General features: G+C 40.6%; 1 protein-coding gene across 10 annotated transcripts in view; it reads left to right on the forward strand.

The window, feature by feature from the left end:
* The window catches only part of Dscam2 (Down syndrome cell adhesion molecule 2), a 118,130-nt gene that overhangs the window by 94,430 nt on the left and 7,242 nt on the right, over nucleotides 1-16,458 (forward strand). For 9 of the 10 annotated variants that reach the window (XR_006881417.2, XR_006881418.2, XR_006881420.2 and 6 more), the window contains exons 13-26: nucleotides 1,609-1,782; nucleotides 4,196-4,346; nucleotides 4,921-5,069; nucleotides 5,639-5,770; nucleotides 10,131-10,431; nucleotides 12,235-12,413; nucleotides 12,968-13,137; nucleotides 13,233-13,371; nucleotides 13,543-13,660; nucleotides 14,084-14,532; nucleotides 15,146-15,327; nucleotides 15,419-15,812; nucleotides 15,888-16,028; nucleotides 16,272-16,424. Coding sequence is in view for 7 of the 10 variants with exons in the window: in XM_046610018.2 (XP_046465974.1) it covers nucleotides 1,609-1,782; nucleotides 4,196-4,346; nucleotides 4,921-5,069; nucleotides 5,639-5,770; nucleotides 10,131-10,431; nucleotides 12,235-12,413; nucleotides 12,968-13,137; nucleotides 13,233-13,371; nucleotides 13,543-13,660; nucleotides 14,084-14,532; nucleotides 15,146-15,327; nucleotides 15,419-15,812; nucleotides 15,888-16,028; nucleotides 16,272-16,424 (2,832 nt within the window). In the remaining 3 variants the exon portion in view is untranslated. Of the gene's footprint in view, nucleotides 1-1,608; nucleotides 1,783-4,195; nucleotides 4,347-4,920; nucleotides 5,070-5,638; nucleotides 5,771-10,130; nucleotides 10,432-12,234; nucleotides 12,414-12,967; nucleotides 13,138-13,232; nucleotides 13,372-13,542; nucleotides 13,661-14,083; nucleotides 14,533-15,145; nucleotides 15,328-15,418; nucleotides 15,813-15,887; nucleotides 16,029-16,271; nucleotides 16,425-16,458 lie in introns of those variants that run through there. The other variant, XM_046610019.2, reaches the window with a different exon arrangement.

The raw sequence follows: 16,458 nt of genomic DNA on the forward strand, positions 1-16,458 counted from the left end.
TTTTTTTTTTTTATTTCAATTTACTTATTTACATCGCGGTAACAGGGGATGGCAAAACGCCGCAACCTTGCAAATTCCATTTTTCGGGTACATCGTAACGTTAAGTGTCCTATAGAGTCTGATTTTCTTCGTTTTTTAGTACAGAATCACGTGTGGCAGAAAACTTTTTCCGAAAGTTTCAAAAAAGTGTCTAAAATCGTGAAAACGTAAGCTGTTCTCTTGCGCCGCACCGAGAGAAAATTTTAGTTCCGTTTACCGCTCAGTCGTTAACTATTTTTATTTTTTACCACAATCGAAAATTCTAGTTCTAGGTAGAAAATGAAAATCAGTAAGTGTAATTATAGCTGTGACCAGAAAATCTGTAGTAATATGTGTGTCCATTCTTTTTAAATATGATCATGCGTACTGTATTTTTTATCACTGTATTGCTGTAATTCAACTTTAATGCAAGAACAAATTAATGTCAAAGTGTTATTTGACTGGAAAAATTTAGTAAATATAACAAACAGATTTTAATCACGCTGCTATAAACAGCTGAAAATTTAATATTGTCAATTATAATTATTTGCGAAGAGATATTGGCAGGCTTTATATCACGTATTATATGTTTTTGCAATATTTGAGCTTGCAACGGCGGCGGCGAAGTTGCCTATAACCAAACCCAGCTCTCTCCCTATCTCTCTCTTTCTCCGCCTTTACATCCTAATTGAGATGGAAAATAGCGCTTAACATCAAACGATATGATCTCGTTAAATTTTCCGGGGAAAGTGTGGTAAAAAAATTGCAATTCCTCGCTCCTCTTTCAGTGCAAATAAGCAAAAAAGAGAAAAAAAAGGGGGAGATCGTGGAGGAAAAAAAGAGAAGAAGTAAACGGAAAGGACTAGAAAAATTGAACCGAACGGTTATTCCCAACTGAGTGGATACTTACGCAGAGTCGAAAATCATTAGCGAACCCCACGATTAAAAGCTCGAATGAAAGACAGATCTTTTACATGATATTTATAAATGTGAATACTTTGGTCGACATGGCAAAATTCTAACAAACGGAACCATAACATCAGAAGAACCATGTGTCATAAGAGTTTTGAAATGCTCAAAGTGAATTATTCATTGGCAAAGAATTAATTTTATTAAATGTAGCACAATTTGTTTGGAAATTAATTACTAGGGAAATGTTTGTTATTTGTTTCCTCGCTTAATAAGAAGGTAACAAAATTAACAAAATGATTACAAATTACGACGTAAAATTGGAGTTAGGGCTTCTTACAAAATATTTTTGATGTACGTGATGATTCATCAAAAATTAATTATGAAAAAATAATGATCTGTTCCTCAAATCTTGTAAGCCAATAGGCGTCACACACTGCAAAAATCATGATACAATTTAATAATAAGGAAATTGCTTATTTGCTGCAATAATCGTTAGTTTCTTCATTAAAAATTATAATCCTTTTGGACAAATTTTTTTAGTCATGCCTCTGACCTGAAGCCTTTTTCTTTCATAATTCGGTGTATTTCAAGACGCTTGTATTGAAAAGATATTTAATAAATCGTTAATTAAGGGCCTTCCAATATCACTTCAAACATTTTTTCAAATGCAATTTCCAGGAAGTAAATCCGGGGAGTACGAAGAGCTGCGTGAGAGAATGTACACAAAACTTTTAACGAACGGTACGTTATTGCTCCAGCATGTAAAGGAAGACCGAGAGGGTTTTTATCTCTGTCAAGCAAGCAACGGTATTGGTAGCGGAATCGGGAAGGTGGTTCAGCTCAAGGTCAACTGTAAGTATTACACCGTTGCAAAATTTAGGGAATAGTATATATTGTGTGACAAGGAGGCAAACTCGGTCCTTTTGGGCCGAGCGTAAGTTTGCAATATGAGTAGTAGGTGAACCGAAGACGAATATTAAAAATATTCCTTGTTGCACACGATAATTTATACAACAAGAGTATGTTGCGCGTTTTTTCACGAAGCACGAAATCGAGATTAGGCTCGCGTAATGTTAGATTTGTTCGCGACAGCGCATGCGCACAGTACAGACAATACCAGTTTCGACTCCTCGGACTTAAAAGTAGTCTTTTCTGTACTTCACGCATGCGCATAAGCAGAGTTACTCGACCGTCTTGCTTTGTGTACGTAAAACACGCATGGAAAAACCCGGAAAACATTCTCGTGTTACATAAAGTGAGTTATACGTTTAGCAAAGAACGTAGTGTTGAACTGATTCAAGATAAAAGATTTTGAGAGTAAAAGAAATTTTATAAAGTTTAGTTCGGTTATCTTGCTCTCATTAGATACATATTATCTTGCTACATAGCCATGATTTATTTTTGTGTGCATCATTATCATAGGTATATTTTTTATTTCACCTTGACGAAAATTTTATCGTCACGTAACTTCAAATTGGCGCATAACAACCCGTTTTATGATACTTATTCAACGAACAGAACTTACGTGAATTCTTGTTTTTCCCCGCCATTTCGTTACTTAGAAAACTTATTCCAGGTTTTCTTCCGACTTTCATTTCAACCTTTCGTATTCTCTTCTTTGTCAGTTTCAACTGCCGACTCCGTTTTATTTTTCTTATATTTCTTCGCCTCCTGTTATTCCTACCCATAGGATTAAATTTACGTGACGCGTGGAAAAGCGCGTAAAAAAATGTTAGCATTATAAAAAAATATTTTAAACGCAATTTCGAGTCGAAGCGCATCTGGTGAACCATGATAACGCATCAGAGATCCTTTCAAAACGATTGAACGATTGCAATTATAGTAGTAAGAATTGTTGAAAACCCTCGGAGCTTTTTTCTTTGACTTAAAACGTCTTGCCGAGTATGAATTCAAGAATACTCGCTATTATACCTGATCACATTACATGGATTGTCTGAGCCAGTTTCAATCGAAATTCCGGTTGGTTTTTCACCGCCTGTAAAAGTAGGCCGATGATTCGTCTGAGCTTTTTTGTTCTCGTTGTTCATTAAGCTTTCGCTCCTTTGTGATCGAAGTGAAGCTTCTCCTTTTCTCATTTTTCTCTTCTCTTAGACTCGGTATAATATTTGTGTGTATTTATACCTCAAAAAGCTTCTTGAAATTTGTGCTGATATTAAAGCAACTTGAGGTTTAATTTAGCGGGATTTTAATGACCGAGAATCGGCGATGAGTATCCTCAAACTATATTTAATGCAGCTTTCGTCAATTCGCGTCGGATGATGGCAGCTGGAAACCAGTTTTCATCCCGCCTAACTCGAGATACTTAGAGCGTCCTATAATTAGTTTCCAGACCGAATTTCACCCTCCCAAAACAATTAAAACGGACCTTTGGAATGTCCTGCGTCGAGTTGAATTAAATTTCGTGCAATTTTCGTGAAATCTGAGAAGTCCGCCCAACCGTGATATTGTCACATTATTTATACCGCCAATAAGTGCAAAATCGTCTGGCCCTTCAACGCTACGAAGTTCTCTCTGAACATTATACGAAGTTCCTGTCCTGTCCGAGAAGTTGAAATCCTGTTGGCGTCGTCACCGGTGGATTATTGCGAACTAGAATCAGGAATTGAAGAACCAAGCTATGCAGCGAATTGAATTTAGATGCAGAACACGACGCAAACCCGAACTACTCGATGCTGGTTCAAAGTCACGTCCAAGAAGTTCGGGAGGTTAATCGAATATTTAATGAATGCAAACGGGATTTTAATCACCCGACTATTGTACCCGGGAGTAAGATTCCTTCGTACAGTAGGTCAACATGGCGTTGCCGTTAAAATTTTTGTCCTTGAATGGGGTTTTAACCCCGTTAAAATTCATTTGAAAACCCTCGACGGTATAATCAACTCGGATAAATTACCGCCAAGTTTGAGACCCGTTTCAATTCAATTCCATTCCTCCGATTGCTTACACAAGCACGAAGATCGCGTTCGTTGTGTCACCTGATTCCCATTCGCGATCTTCCAACAGCTGGAACTTCAACTACAGCAACTAGTACTGTAGCTAATTTCACAGAGTCTCAGAAACTTCCGTTCAAACTTTGATCCAGCTTCGTGGCACAATAACACACGGTGAAAACACAGCGACAACTCGACTGGATCCAATGGTCTCTGCATGTTAACTATGTGTCACATCCTGCAGACTTCAGACTAATGCACTTTACCTTGCTCATGATATCCAACGAAGTTGACCCTGTCTCCTCTATCGACAGCCTCTCCATATTTTGCGGCTCCTTCTCGTCTGGTAACGATAAAGAAGGGCGATACCGCGACGCTACACTGCGAAGTCCATGGCGATAAACCGGTCACTGTCACTTGGTTGAAGGGTGGAAAGGTCGAGCTCAATCCTTCGACGAATTATCGGTAAGAAAAGACTTTTAGACCTGACAAAGTGTCAATTAGTCGATGCTTAGTGGAAATATCGAGTCATTTTTTATTATACACCGAAGTCTCCGTTTGCGTTGATTGAGGTTTGAGTTGATTTTATCAACTTTGACTAGTGAGAAAAGTTGTTATTGAGTTTTCGAATGTATTAATATCCAATCTCACGCTTTTCTAAAGTTATCATTGTCGAGCCATCATAACCATCAACATATCTGATAGTGAAATTCCAAGTTGATGGTCGGTGTAACCTTAAGTCACACACGGCGTTAACTGGATTCCGGCGTTAACTTAAATAGTGGTGACCTTACTTCTAATGAGAATGTAGCTACTCTCATGAAGAATATTTCATACAACTTGACTGAACTTCCACTTTTCCGGCTTGTCAAAGTTGAATCATGTGCTGGTAGTCTTGGTTTCCAACCATATACAACCTACCTTAAGTAACGGTAAATGTTACATATCTTATGAAAGGAACCGTAACAACGTGCTTAATCTAATTTAACGCCTGCATGATATCATTTTTCACAACATAAATTCGTATTTTCTCTTCAAGCGTCACTGTAAAGCAAGAGATAACGCCGGACGGCGTCGTGGCTCAGCTTCAGATCGCTTCAGCCGAAGCTTCGGACAATGGAGCTTACTTTTGTCAAGCCAGCAATCTTTTCGGACGCGATCAGCAGCTGGTGCAGCTTCTGATTCAAGGTACACTGTTTTTTCTCACATCATACGTAGTACCAGTTTTTTTACAAGAGGATCGAGTGCGTGTTCTGGAAATGAAGCTTGATCACGCTTGGAGGTGTTGGAAAGTTAAAGTCCAGGGAGGATGATGGGGATTGGAAAGACACGAGACACAATTAGGTGGATCAAAATCGGACCTTCGCGAGTACTTTGCCCTGAGCTTCTAAGCGCATGTCATTTCTCTTCCCCGTTATCGTTTCAGTAACGCTTAGTTAGTGTGAATTGCCAGCGAAGTCCAGACACGCTAGGCAGAGAACGTTGGCTGCAATTCAAGCTGAATCTGACGCTCGATTAATCACCCGAGAGATTTAATTCCAAAGTGTAATTAATTACACCGTTCTGGTTTACTTTTTTGCCTCGTCCTGAAGCGAGCTGGGCGGCCCTTTGCGCGAAAGTACTGCGGCGGACGGGGAATGAAAAAATAAAAACTAGGGGAAAAATAAAATCTCAAAAACATATTCCATCTCCTCGCAATAAGCTCTTTGGATCCCGGCTTCTAGCGACTTGAAAAAATCAGTCGACTCGTGTTACAGAACCTCCTCAAGCACCCAACGCCCTCGAAACTGCAATGGTCGCCAGCAGGAGCATTAATGTCAAATGGCAGCACAAGGCTCAGGACACTGGTGAAGTCACGAAGTACATACTTCAGTACAAAGAAGGAGAAGGTGAGCGAATTGAATTTACAGACGAAACATCGGGTTACACCATAAATGTCATTGAACTGCGCGAATACCATTGACCCATAAATTAGCGAAAATTGGCACAAATGCTGCCAAATTTTAGGACTTTTTACCCTTCCCAATGTATATGTATAAATTTAGCTGCCATCTTCTGTCCTCCTCTTTGAAAACATCACCAACTTCCTTGCTTCCTGATTAATAAGGTATATAATACAGATGGAGTAAAATTGTAGACTGCGCCTGATGGACAGTTGGTGCGGAAAAGAACGCCAGCTTTTGAATTTTGAAAACCTTTGTCAGATTTTAGAGATTCGGTGGTCATCACAGCGCGTTTCACACCATGGAATGACGGCGCGGAAGAGTAAGCACGGCTAATAGATTGTCCTACTTTAGGAAGGGAAAGTAGGGATTTCCAAAATCTCGCATAAGCCTGTTTTATGGAGCGAAGAAGCGTTCGTGGCTCTTCTAGATTCCTATTGCTCAAATAAGACGCGTCCCGACGCCCCGAGAATCCGGTCGCACCCAAACCAACCCCTAAACCCAGAACCTGCAAAAACAAAGTTTATCCTGAGCTCAACTTGAGCAGGATACCTGCCATGGCTCCGTCTTCTTCTTTATAAAGTTGTTATTAAATTTTACACAAATTTATAGTTGCGTATAGCCGCGGTTCCGCTGAAATTATTAGCTGTGCAGACAGCAGTTCGAAGCTCGCTTCTCCAAGGTTATTGTACATACTGAACAAAACAGAAACAAAAAAATAAAAAACAAAAAAAAAATTATGACACAACGGTTCAAAACCTCCGCGATCGAGGTGGATTAAGTTAAATTTGATTAAAACAATATTTTCTTGTTACGTTTTATGTTTTGAATGAAGGCGGCTGGTTGGCCAAAAGTTGACGCTTTTTGTAACTAATTTTAATACAAGATATTCGTATACTCAGGTTTATCAAATTATTAATAAATTCCTAATGTACGAGAATCTCTTTAAAAATATAAATATTGATCACACTGGAATTATAAACAAAAGCTTTTATAACCATGCCTTTTCGGCTCAATTTAATGTGATTAAAAATCTAGTTGGTTCGGTCTTTCTATAAAGTCATGGAATCGCTTTTTTCTATCATGTTGGTATCATTGAATATTTAATTTCACAACTGTGACGACTTCAGGGTTGTTTATACTCGTGCGGTAAGGAATAGATTGCAACTGAGTTCAACTTCGGGCTTTTGCGCTTAAGATCATCCAAGAAATCAAGCAGTAGGGTTAAATAAATGCTTGGTATTATTAGACTATGAGATTGAAGTTTATTGATTGGTTTGAAAGGTGGAGACGAAGCGAACAGTGTAAAAGATAGATGAAAAGTGCGTAGGTCGAGGGGTAAAGATGAAGTTACTAGGGATGAGTAGGACGAAGTCTAAATGAGTACAAAAACAGAGTGCATGATCAGGGTTCTGGGAATGAAAGGAGATACTCAGGTGTGCACAGGATGTGCGAGAAATTGTTGAGTCCAATTACATGAAGAGGCTAGATAAAAAGGACGAAGAATGCGAAGAGGGACTGAGCACTTGACACAACGTTGCATCGATACCGATTTCGATCAACAAATGGCAGTGATGAATTGAATACTGAGAAAAAAAGAAATTCCGTTTCAGTAATTTTGCAGAGAATAGTTTTCTGAATAAAACTAATGTTCAATAAGTGAGAACGCTCGAATTTATCAGATTCTTAACAATTTTTAAACGGTTCGAAACGAATCATTGGTATTCAAACTTCGCTTTGTAATTCCAGTATTTGTAACTTTTGTATGTGGAGGAATTAGGCAAAATAGCTTAGGAATACAATAATTTGGTAAATGCTTAATCGACGACTACAAATCGTGATATAACTAATAAAATGTATCGATTTTTGACCAACCAATCTTTTTAAACAAAAAATGTTTAAGTAAAATCACCGTAATAACGAGTCCTTGAACTACGGAAAACGACTTTTCAATTACATTTCGAGATGACGAATCGAATGTTGTTTTTCCAAATATCGATTTCAACACTTCCTGTTAAAAAACAGTCTCTCGTGAATATTTTGATACACGATTTTCCGAGTGAAAAATCCGAGTACCTTGTAAAGAGCATTGTAAGCTAGTCGGATATCCCAACGTTTCACGCGTATAACACGAAACGAAATATGATTATATCCACTAATTTGCAACGTCATACCCGGAGCCGGTGATCACGGCAGCGCGAGAGGAGGATGAAAATTGGCCTGCAGAATCGAGAAGCGACTAACGCCTGGCGGCCCTAGATTATACTTTAACGTTCAATTAAGACGCTATAAATTATATTTAAAAGGTGAGCGAGCCGAGTTACGGTCGTAATAATAAACTTTCGCGGGTCTCCGAGGCCCGGATCTACATTGTAGCAACTTTACACCCTGCGCGGAAACAGTAAACCATTCGGCTATCCAATTTCGGGTTTATCCCGAAATCTGTAGATACCGAAAGCTCCGCTCGGACTGACCCGATAGTTTGAATAATTCATTAATCACCAGAAGACCCTTCGAGGTTGACCTAGTGTCCGAAAGGTACGGGGTTTTCACAGTTTTGCAAAAAAAGAAGGGAAGAAATTGCGAATTACATTGTTAGTCTCTCGAAACATGGGTCACGAAGCACTGCGTGTGTTTTAAATGAAAATCATCGAAAAACGACGGCGTTTAAAATGCAAGATTAAATTCTACGGTTAGATTTCTGTGAATTCGATGGACAAGATTTTTTAACAATTGTTTGAAACAAACTTTGAATGTAATGTGAAGATTTGGAAATTAAAAATTTCGAAATTATTTCGAATGTCAGACAAAGAACGATGTGTTGGAAAACTTTTACGCATCAAAAGCAATACGAATATCTCTTCTTGAAATATTCTATACGATTGCAAATGAAATGTTTGAACGTCAGGAGCAAATTCTTTGCCAGAAGAGTTACTCAATTAGAAGAATGTGTAATTTCTCGTAATTTATATAGGTTTGATTAATGATGACATGGTCGAAAGTATTTTCTCTGCCAAAACTGGATTAATCGTTGCACAAATTCACTCGATGATTAAATGTATGTAAATATGTGAATAAGAAGAATGACTGTCCTCAAATAATTATGCTGCAGCTCCTGTAGTTGCCTATACAATAATAATTGATTATTTCCTAAGACTTATAAATACGCCAAGTCATTACTCATTTACTTCTCAACCTCCCCAAGTTTGTACAATAAAAAAAAAAAAGAAAAAAAACAGACAAGAGCACACCGTGATCTAAAAAGTAAGGGAGACGATAAAAAACAATCAGGTATTCATCTTGTCTTATATGGAAAATATCTTCGTTAATTTTTTTCTCGAAATTATGAAAGGTGTGGCATGATGCGCGCGATATTATACAGTGTACAACTTCATGGATCCCCCAGCTTAATGAACGGCCCTAAGTATCCGATATTGCGTTCATCCGCTTCGAGAAACTCGATCAATCAATCCTTTCACCGACGGTCGAAGCACTCGACCGTGGCTAACGTCGCCATTGCGATTTATGTATACGGGACTTAAAACACACTTGCTTGCTCTCCATGGTCTGCAACTTTCTACCGGGCACGGTTCGGGTTTTCGTCAGGAGTCGATTATCCAATCTCATTGTCAGAATTGTCATGTCTTCGCGATTTAAGATTTCGCCGACTTCAGTAGATTTTGATTCATTTCGAGAATTTAAAATTGGTGTTAGAAAAAAAACTGTTGCCTGACTCTGCAAATTTTTTAAGGATAGATTATTCAATGGTTTCCAAGGATATCAAAGATATTATAATTAATACTGCCAATAATTTGCTGAAAAATTTAAGTGACTAGCTGAAAAAATGTCACACGCTCTCGATAATGCCGTATATTATTTAACGGTAACCGTGAATATTTCACGTAATTTTGTATGAATATTATCGTAGAAATCGAAAATTATCGAAAAATATTTCGAACAATCAAGCGTTTGACAGATGTCAAGAATGGTCAAGATCCTAGTGTCGAAGATCATCTATAGGATATTGGAAGAATTGTATTTCCTGTATTTGATTTCGTAACAACTGCTAGCCTCAGTGGGTAAATCAGGCTGATTCTGGATAGAGAATCCCATACCGACACTTACCGATACTTAGTCAAGACAAAAACCTTCATCAAGAATTCAAATCAATCGGAGTAGGGATATCCCCCACCGTCGAAGATTCTTGAGAAAGGTTTGTGTCTTGTCTAAGTGTTGGTAAGTGTCGGTATGGAAAACTGCATCCAGAACCGCCCTGGTATTCCTACTAACCTCGGATTCATTACAGGAGGAGTTTGGCAGCAGCAGGAACTGTCCGGACCTCCGTTGCCCTACGCAGCCCTTATTGACGATCTGAAGCCAGCGACTCGCTACTACATTCGCGTTATCGCCGAAGGACCCGCAGGGCGATCTGCTCCGTCCCCAGATCTGGTTGTGAGAACGGAACCCCAGAGGCCAGCGGGTCCTCCGATCAATCTGGCCGCCAGGCCCGTATCTGCTACCGAAATCCTCGTCACCTGGGGACCACCGATACCGGAACTCAGGCACGGAGATATACAGAGCTTCAATATTGGCTACAGAGAAACCAGGTGAGTTGAAACTGAAACGCTCCGACGGTAAAAATAAAAACTTCCGAAATCCAGGTTTTGAAACTATCGCTTTAACGTAGCTTCCTTGAAAAAGCATTAAGCTGGAGGTGAGGATGTCAAACCAGAACCATGCACAATTTGAGAAGCTGTTTTATCGGTGAAGATGGTTTTTTTTTTTTTTCTTTCAAGAAATATATTTGGTTCTTTTTTGCCCGTAGCATTAAAAATACATACCATATATGCAAATTTGAATGTCCACCATGCATCCGGCTAATAAATCGATAATAGGCATTTCATGGATACTAAATGCTAATATTGCATACTGCCGAAGGGATCATGATTTCATTACTGTAGATATATGCAGTGATCGGAAATCCGAGAATTCAATGTTGATATTGATTACTAGTAATAAAATTTCGAAACTTACAACCAGAGCCGTAGTGTATTTCACGCGTCTATTCACTGCGTTCTATTGTTTCTTAAAATAAGTTTACAAGAATCTCGATGCACCGCAGTTGCAGGGAAATATTGCAAAGATATTGCGGGAAATTCTGTAATGATTGTGAAAATTACCGGCTCTGCGTCTAGCCTCATCAAGAGCTCCTCACTCCGTCAAACCAATTGAAACAAGACTGATAATTATAACCAATTTGTATATTTTGACTTGGTTATGGCTATAAGGTGGAACACTAAGCATGTAAATCTGACGGATGAGATTCCATCTTGAACGTCACCCAGACTCAACTTCCTGGAACATTGATTAGCTTATGAAACCCCCTCGCTTCGAATCGAAAACAGGAGAGTAAAGGGGACAGATATAAACGGAGAAACTATTCTCTCCAACCAGCCATGTAAATCCTGTCAGGCTTGATTAATATTGAACAACGTATGTGGTGAATATAGAGGGTTATCAACAGCTAAGTTTGCGTCTGTAGAATTGACAGTTTCCTTGATAAGAATCTTTCATTCAACGTCAGACGTCACGTTTACATTTGATCCAATAATTTTATTAGAAACAATTTTGGGAATGCAAATTTTTCGCTCCGATATCTAGTATCTAGATATATTTGATTTTAATAGACCTATTTCACCGTATTTTTTACGATTTACTTATTTCATGTGCAAAAGCTGAGACCTTACAGTTGGCACGGAGTTTTTCATGCCTTTGTATTCGCATAAATAACCCAATATAATCCACTGATAAAGCAGTTGTGAGTTTTGAGAATTCGTGTCTCAACAACCAATTACTTTATTTAATTCTGGTTCGTTTTATTCAAAAATATGTAGATCAAACTTCATTTCAATATTTTTTATCAAAGTTAATCAATAAGTATTAATCAAATAGTATTGTTATTAAAAAATACGTCAACCATTTTGCTCGGTGTCATTTTTCGTACTGGCTACGATATCTCGAAAACTGTTGAACCATTTTACTTCAAATTTGGAAACCGTATTCATGGATAGTATATTCTCTTTGTTTAATCCCACTTTTTTCTGTCACATTCTTCTGTCAATTGAATAGAAACGTCGTAAAAGTCGAACAGGAGTATCGAATTTTGACTTCACGCGATCGCCATTTTGTTCAGAAAATAGATCCGACTGAAAAGAAGCTCGATTGACATACTTTTGAATGAAACAAATCCTGATCATATTGAATAATTAGATGTCGAGATGTAAATTTCAAAAATTCACCCACTACTTCAGCCATATACCTACTCGATAAACCCTCTGAACCAAGCTTTGAGCCACATTCGAGTTTTCCGATCCTGAAACACTTACAACCCGTAATCTATGGGTTCCCAGCTCGGGTAACCCGGCCTACAACTTCACCCCGGTTTCCGGCGATGGTGAGGAAGGAGGGGGTGAACTTCATCTCACTGGATTGAGGGCATACACACGTTACACATTGGTAGCCCAGGCCGTCAACCAGGTTGGCTCAGGTCCGCTGTCAGAGCCACTAACCACCCAGACGTTGGAAGACGGTGAGTGACGTGATTCTTGAGAGAAGACGACTTTTCGTCGATTGATTCACAGCCGATACGAGACGGAATCCTTCAGCCACACCGCGGGTAATGACAAGCTGATCATCCCCGTCAAAAGGGGCCCTTCAACGCCGATTAGCGAGGGTGGTGGTTACTTTGAGGGAATTTTCGGTACTGACGGAATGCGAAGCCATTCAGTGAAGTGTTCTCTGAATGACGGAGCGTCGGAACCGGAAACAGTTTACCGAACTCGCGACCGTTTGAACCCTGTTCAAGTTGAGATCACGGGAGGAGAAGCCGCTCTTCCGATAGTTACTGAACCTTGGAAAGTTAAATCGCGGCACGGGAAGGCCTAAAGTTGCGTTCTGTATTCGAATGGAAATAATTATATCCTCACTGAATTGAACTTCGATTTATGATTGAGTTCAAGTCGAGCAAATACTGAATTTTTAATTTTTTACCGTGCAATTGAGCGACGGAAAAGCTTTTAAAACTACAGGGGAGGCGAAGGATGTGGTGCGGAATCAATGCCAATTAAAACTTTGTCTGTGCAGTGCCCAGCATGCCGCCGGAAGACGTTCGCTGCGCTGCCCTCTCATCCCAGTCGTTACAAGTCTCATGGCAGCCGCCCCCCAGTTCTCATTCCAATGGAATCGTTCAGGGGTATAAATTGTACTACGAGCCAGTCATGGAGGAGACTTGGCGAGGAGTTGACGAGATGGAGGTAACGGTTAAAACTTGTCAGTTTTAGAAAATCCTATTGGCTCACATTTTTCGTTTGGTTGAGTTTGAGCGCGTCACTCTCATCCCTTTTTTCAGGTTCGAAAAACAAGCGCTTTAACAACGGTTCTGACCAATTTAAGACGCTACGCAAATTACAGCATGCACGTACTCGCCTACACGAGGATAGGCGACGGTGTTGCGTCCCCGATGACTTATTGTCACACCGAAGAAGATGGTGAGATTATATTTTATGCTATACAGGCCTGATGAAAGTATCATCCTGCGTGTGATTATCCGATGTTTACAATGTTGCTACGGTTTTAATAATACAGTCTTTTAATTGAGGTTTCAAGTATTACACCCTCGGAGAAAAAGCCCCGATCAATGTTTCCGCTTTTATTCACAGCCCCTGGGAGTCCCGCGGACATAAAAGTGGTTGTAAGCTCGCCGCAAGCTCTTTTCATATCGTGGTTACCGCCCTTGGAGCCAAACGGAGTGATCACTAAGTACAATTTATACACCAGGTAAACGAGACCAGTCGAGTATTATGTTACACATTTTGCAAATTGCGAATCCGATCTGGAGCTGCTAAAAGCTTCGTATATACACATATGCTTCGACTCCTTGAACCGTTGAAAATAATAATTGACGAAATCCATTTCGAAAAGTGTTGTTCCGTCCATGAAATGGTGGAGAAATCCTTCACGGAGAAAAGGGTACTTATACTGGAAATTTGCGCATGGTACAGAACCAAATGAATTTGCTGTCGCAGTATGATATTATATATAGTGTAATACGACTTACCCTCGTACCGCAACGACATAACCATCAGTGACTATACCGCGTTATGTGAAATTTTAGTATGGTAACCTCTTTCCTTGTGTAGTGTTTAAAAAAACATAATGCCCACTGAATTCAAACCGAAATTAAGTAACTTTGAACTGCAGGGTGGTGAACGGTCGTGAGGAACTCAACCATGGTAAGAAACCGCTCTCTGCCGCGGACACTTTTTTCGAGGCAACGGACCTCGAGCAGCACGTCGAATACCAGTTTTGGGTGACGGCGAGCACCAGAGTGGGCGAGGGTCAGAGTTCACGAGTAGCTGCTCAAGTGCCTTCGAACCGAGTGCCTGCCCGCATCACGTCATTTGGCGGCCACGTCGTGAAGCCCTGGAGAGGATCGGCCACTCTGGACTGCAACGCGGTTGGCGACCCTAGACGAGAGTGGCTCAAGGGTGTCGAGCAGATTTACCCCGGTGCTAATCACAACATTCAGATACTTCAGACCGGCGAATTGGTCCTGTCAAGCTTACAGACTCAAGAAAGTGGCAACTACACTTGTCAAGTCGAAAACGCCCAGGGTAGCGATCGTCTACAGTACATACTCACCGTCCAAGGTACAAGAGTATACGTACTATACTTACCGCAAAACTGATCAACTTTTTTGTTCGTTGACTGTGTAACGTCTGCACGCATTATGTGACTAGTTTAAAAGAGGTCGGTTGTTCGAAATTACTTATTTGTACTGCTGTTGGGACATTAATTGTAACTTTTACCGGGTCAAAATGGTTTGATTGAACGATGATAATAATGTTTTGGATTCGCAGCAGTGTTTGAGTCAAGTTTGGTATCAGGATGAAACAGTCTTAGAAAAGTTATAACGCTTCGATTTGTTTTGTTATAAGTGAATGGTTAATATTAAAGAAAAGGTATGTAAATCAAAATAATACAGGAAATCTCTCTTGGCCGCCAAATAGAGGCAGTCCTGAAGCGCAGAGAAATTGCCACGAAGTCTAAAATGACTTCGTGACTTTCATTCCAAGCGATTGCTAGTGCTTGACTGTGTTATGAATGCTTTAGAATCTACACTCGTGAAGTGAAATAATGGTGTATTAAAAATAAGAATCCATTCGATTTTATTGGGCTACGCATGACATGGGCAGCAATAGACTGGTCACTTTACGATGCTTCATATAAAGCCTGTGCCTCCATGTCTTGAACGAATTTCAGTTCCACCCAGCACGCCGGTACTCTACGTGACGAGCTCAACGTCTAGCAGCATACTGCTTCACTGGAAACCAGGAAACACAGGCGGAGCTCCATTGACCGGATACACCCTTCACTATCGTAGAACTCACGGGAATCTCGACGAGCTCCAACTCTCCCGTCGAGCCACCAGCTACGAGCTCAAAGTAATGACCAATTTTTCATCCTGCTTCAGAAACGTAACCAGATGCCATAACTTCCGCCATTTTTCTTTTCATTCTTAATCGCACTCAACAGGGTCTACTGTGTGGAAACGCGTACCATCTTTATCTGACATCTCACAACAAACTGGGCAGCAGCCCGGCCTCGCCTACGCTTTCGGTTCGTACTCAGGGTCAAGCACCGGGTATTCCAAGAGCAGACGCTTTTCTGGCACCCAATTCAACCACCCTGGCTCTCCGTCTTCACGTCTGGCCCGACAACGGCTGTCCGATTTCTTACTTCGTTATTCAGTACAGGCCGATCAGCGAGTTTCATTGGACGTTGGTCTCGAACAGCGTTAAGATGAATCGGAGATTCGTCATACCTAATCTCTCGCCTAGTTCGGTCTACCAGCTAAAGGTCGAGGCCTATAACGTCGCTGGCAGCAGTCAGGCCGAGTTCACTTTCGTCACTCTCACTAAAGACGGGGGTAAGTGATCGGGTGACATTCCGCATACCGGAAGGCGAACAGCGATGGAAATGTTTTTGGTTTACGATGTTCCAGAACCACCACCGCCAGAGCTCTCGAAACGAGGCATTATCCCGATCCCCTTTTATGCCGACCTTAAAGTCATGCTACCGCTGATCGTCGCTACTGTTGCTCTTCTTGCAGCCGCTGCAACAATCGCTTTTTGCTGGAGAAACAGTGAGTTCACTATTGATTTGACTTTCATGTGCCCAGCAAACATGGTTCTGAGGAGGTTGGACGTAGTTTCGCTTCACATCACATCTGATTTAACCTTGGGTAGCAGATTTCTGGTAGGATCATTCGTTAAAGTCTATCGCGCTGACGTCAAACAGACCTTGTCACGAAATCAGTAGTATAGCTTCTCGACCCAGACTAATGGCGCATGGAGCCCAGCTGATCATGGTCGTATTTCACCTTCAGGATACTTGGGGGACGGAGTCCAGAGGCCCATGAAGGAGACTCAGGAGAATCAGCAGAACGCGGAGGCGCAACGCGAACGTTACTACGCAACAATTCACAAAGTCGCCCTACAGCAAGCGGCGAACACGGCAGGAGGACCTGACAAGATCCCAGGTGACCATTTATTACAATTGCGTACCGAACGAAG

The sequence above is a fragment of the Neodiprion pinetum genome, chromosome 2 (assembly GCF_021155775.2).
Source record: "Neodiprion pinetum isolate iyNeoPine1 chromosome 2, iyNeoPine1.2, whole genome shotgun sequence".
Lineage (NCBI taxonomy): Eukaryota > Metazoa > Arthropoda > Insecta > Hymenoptera > Diprionidae > Neodiprion > Neodiprion pinetum.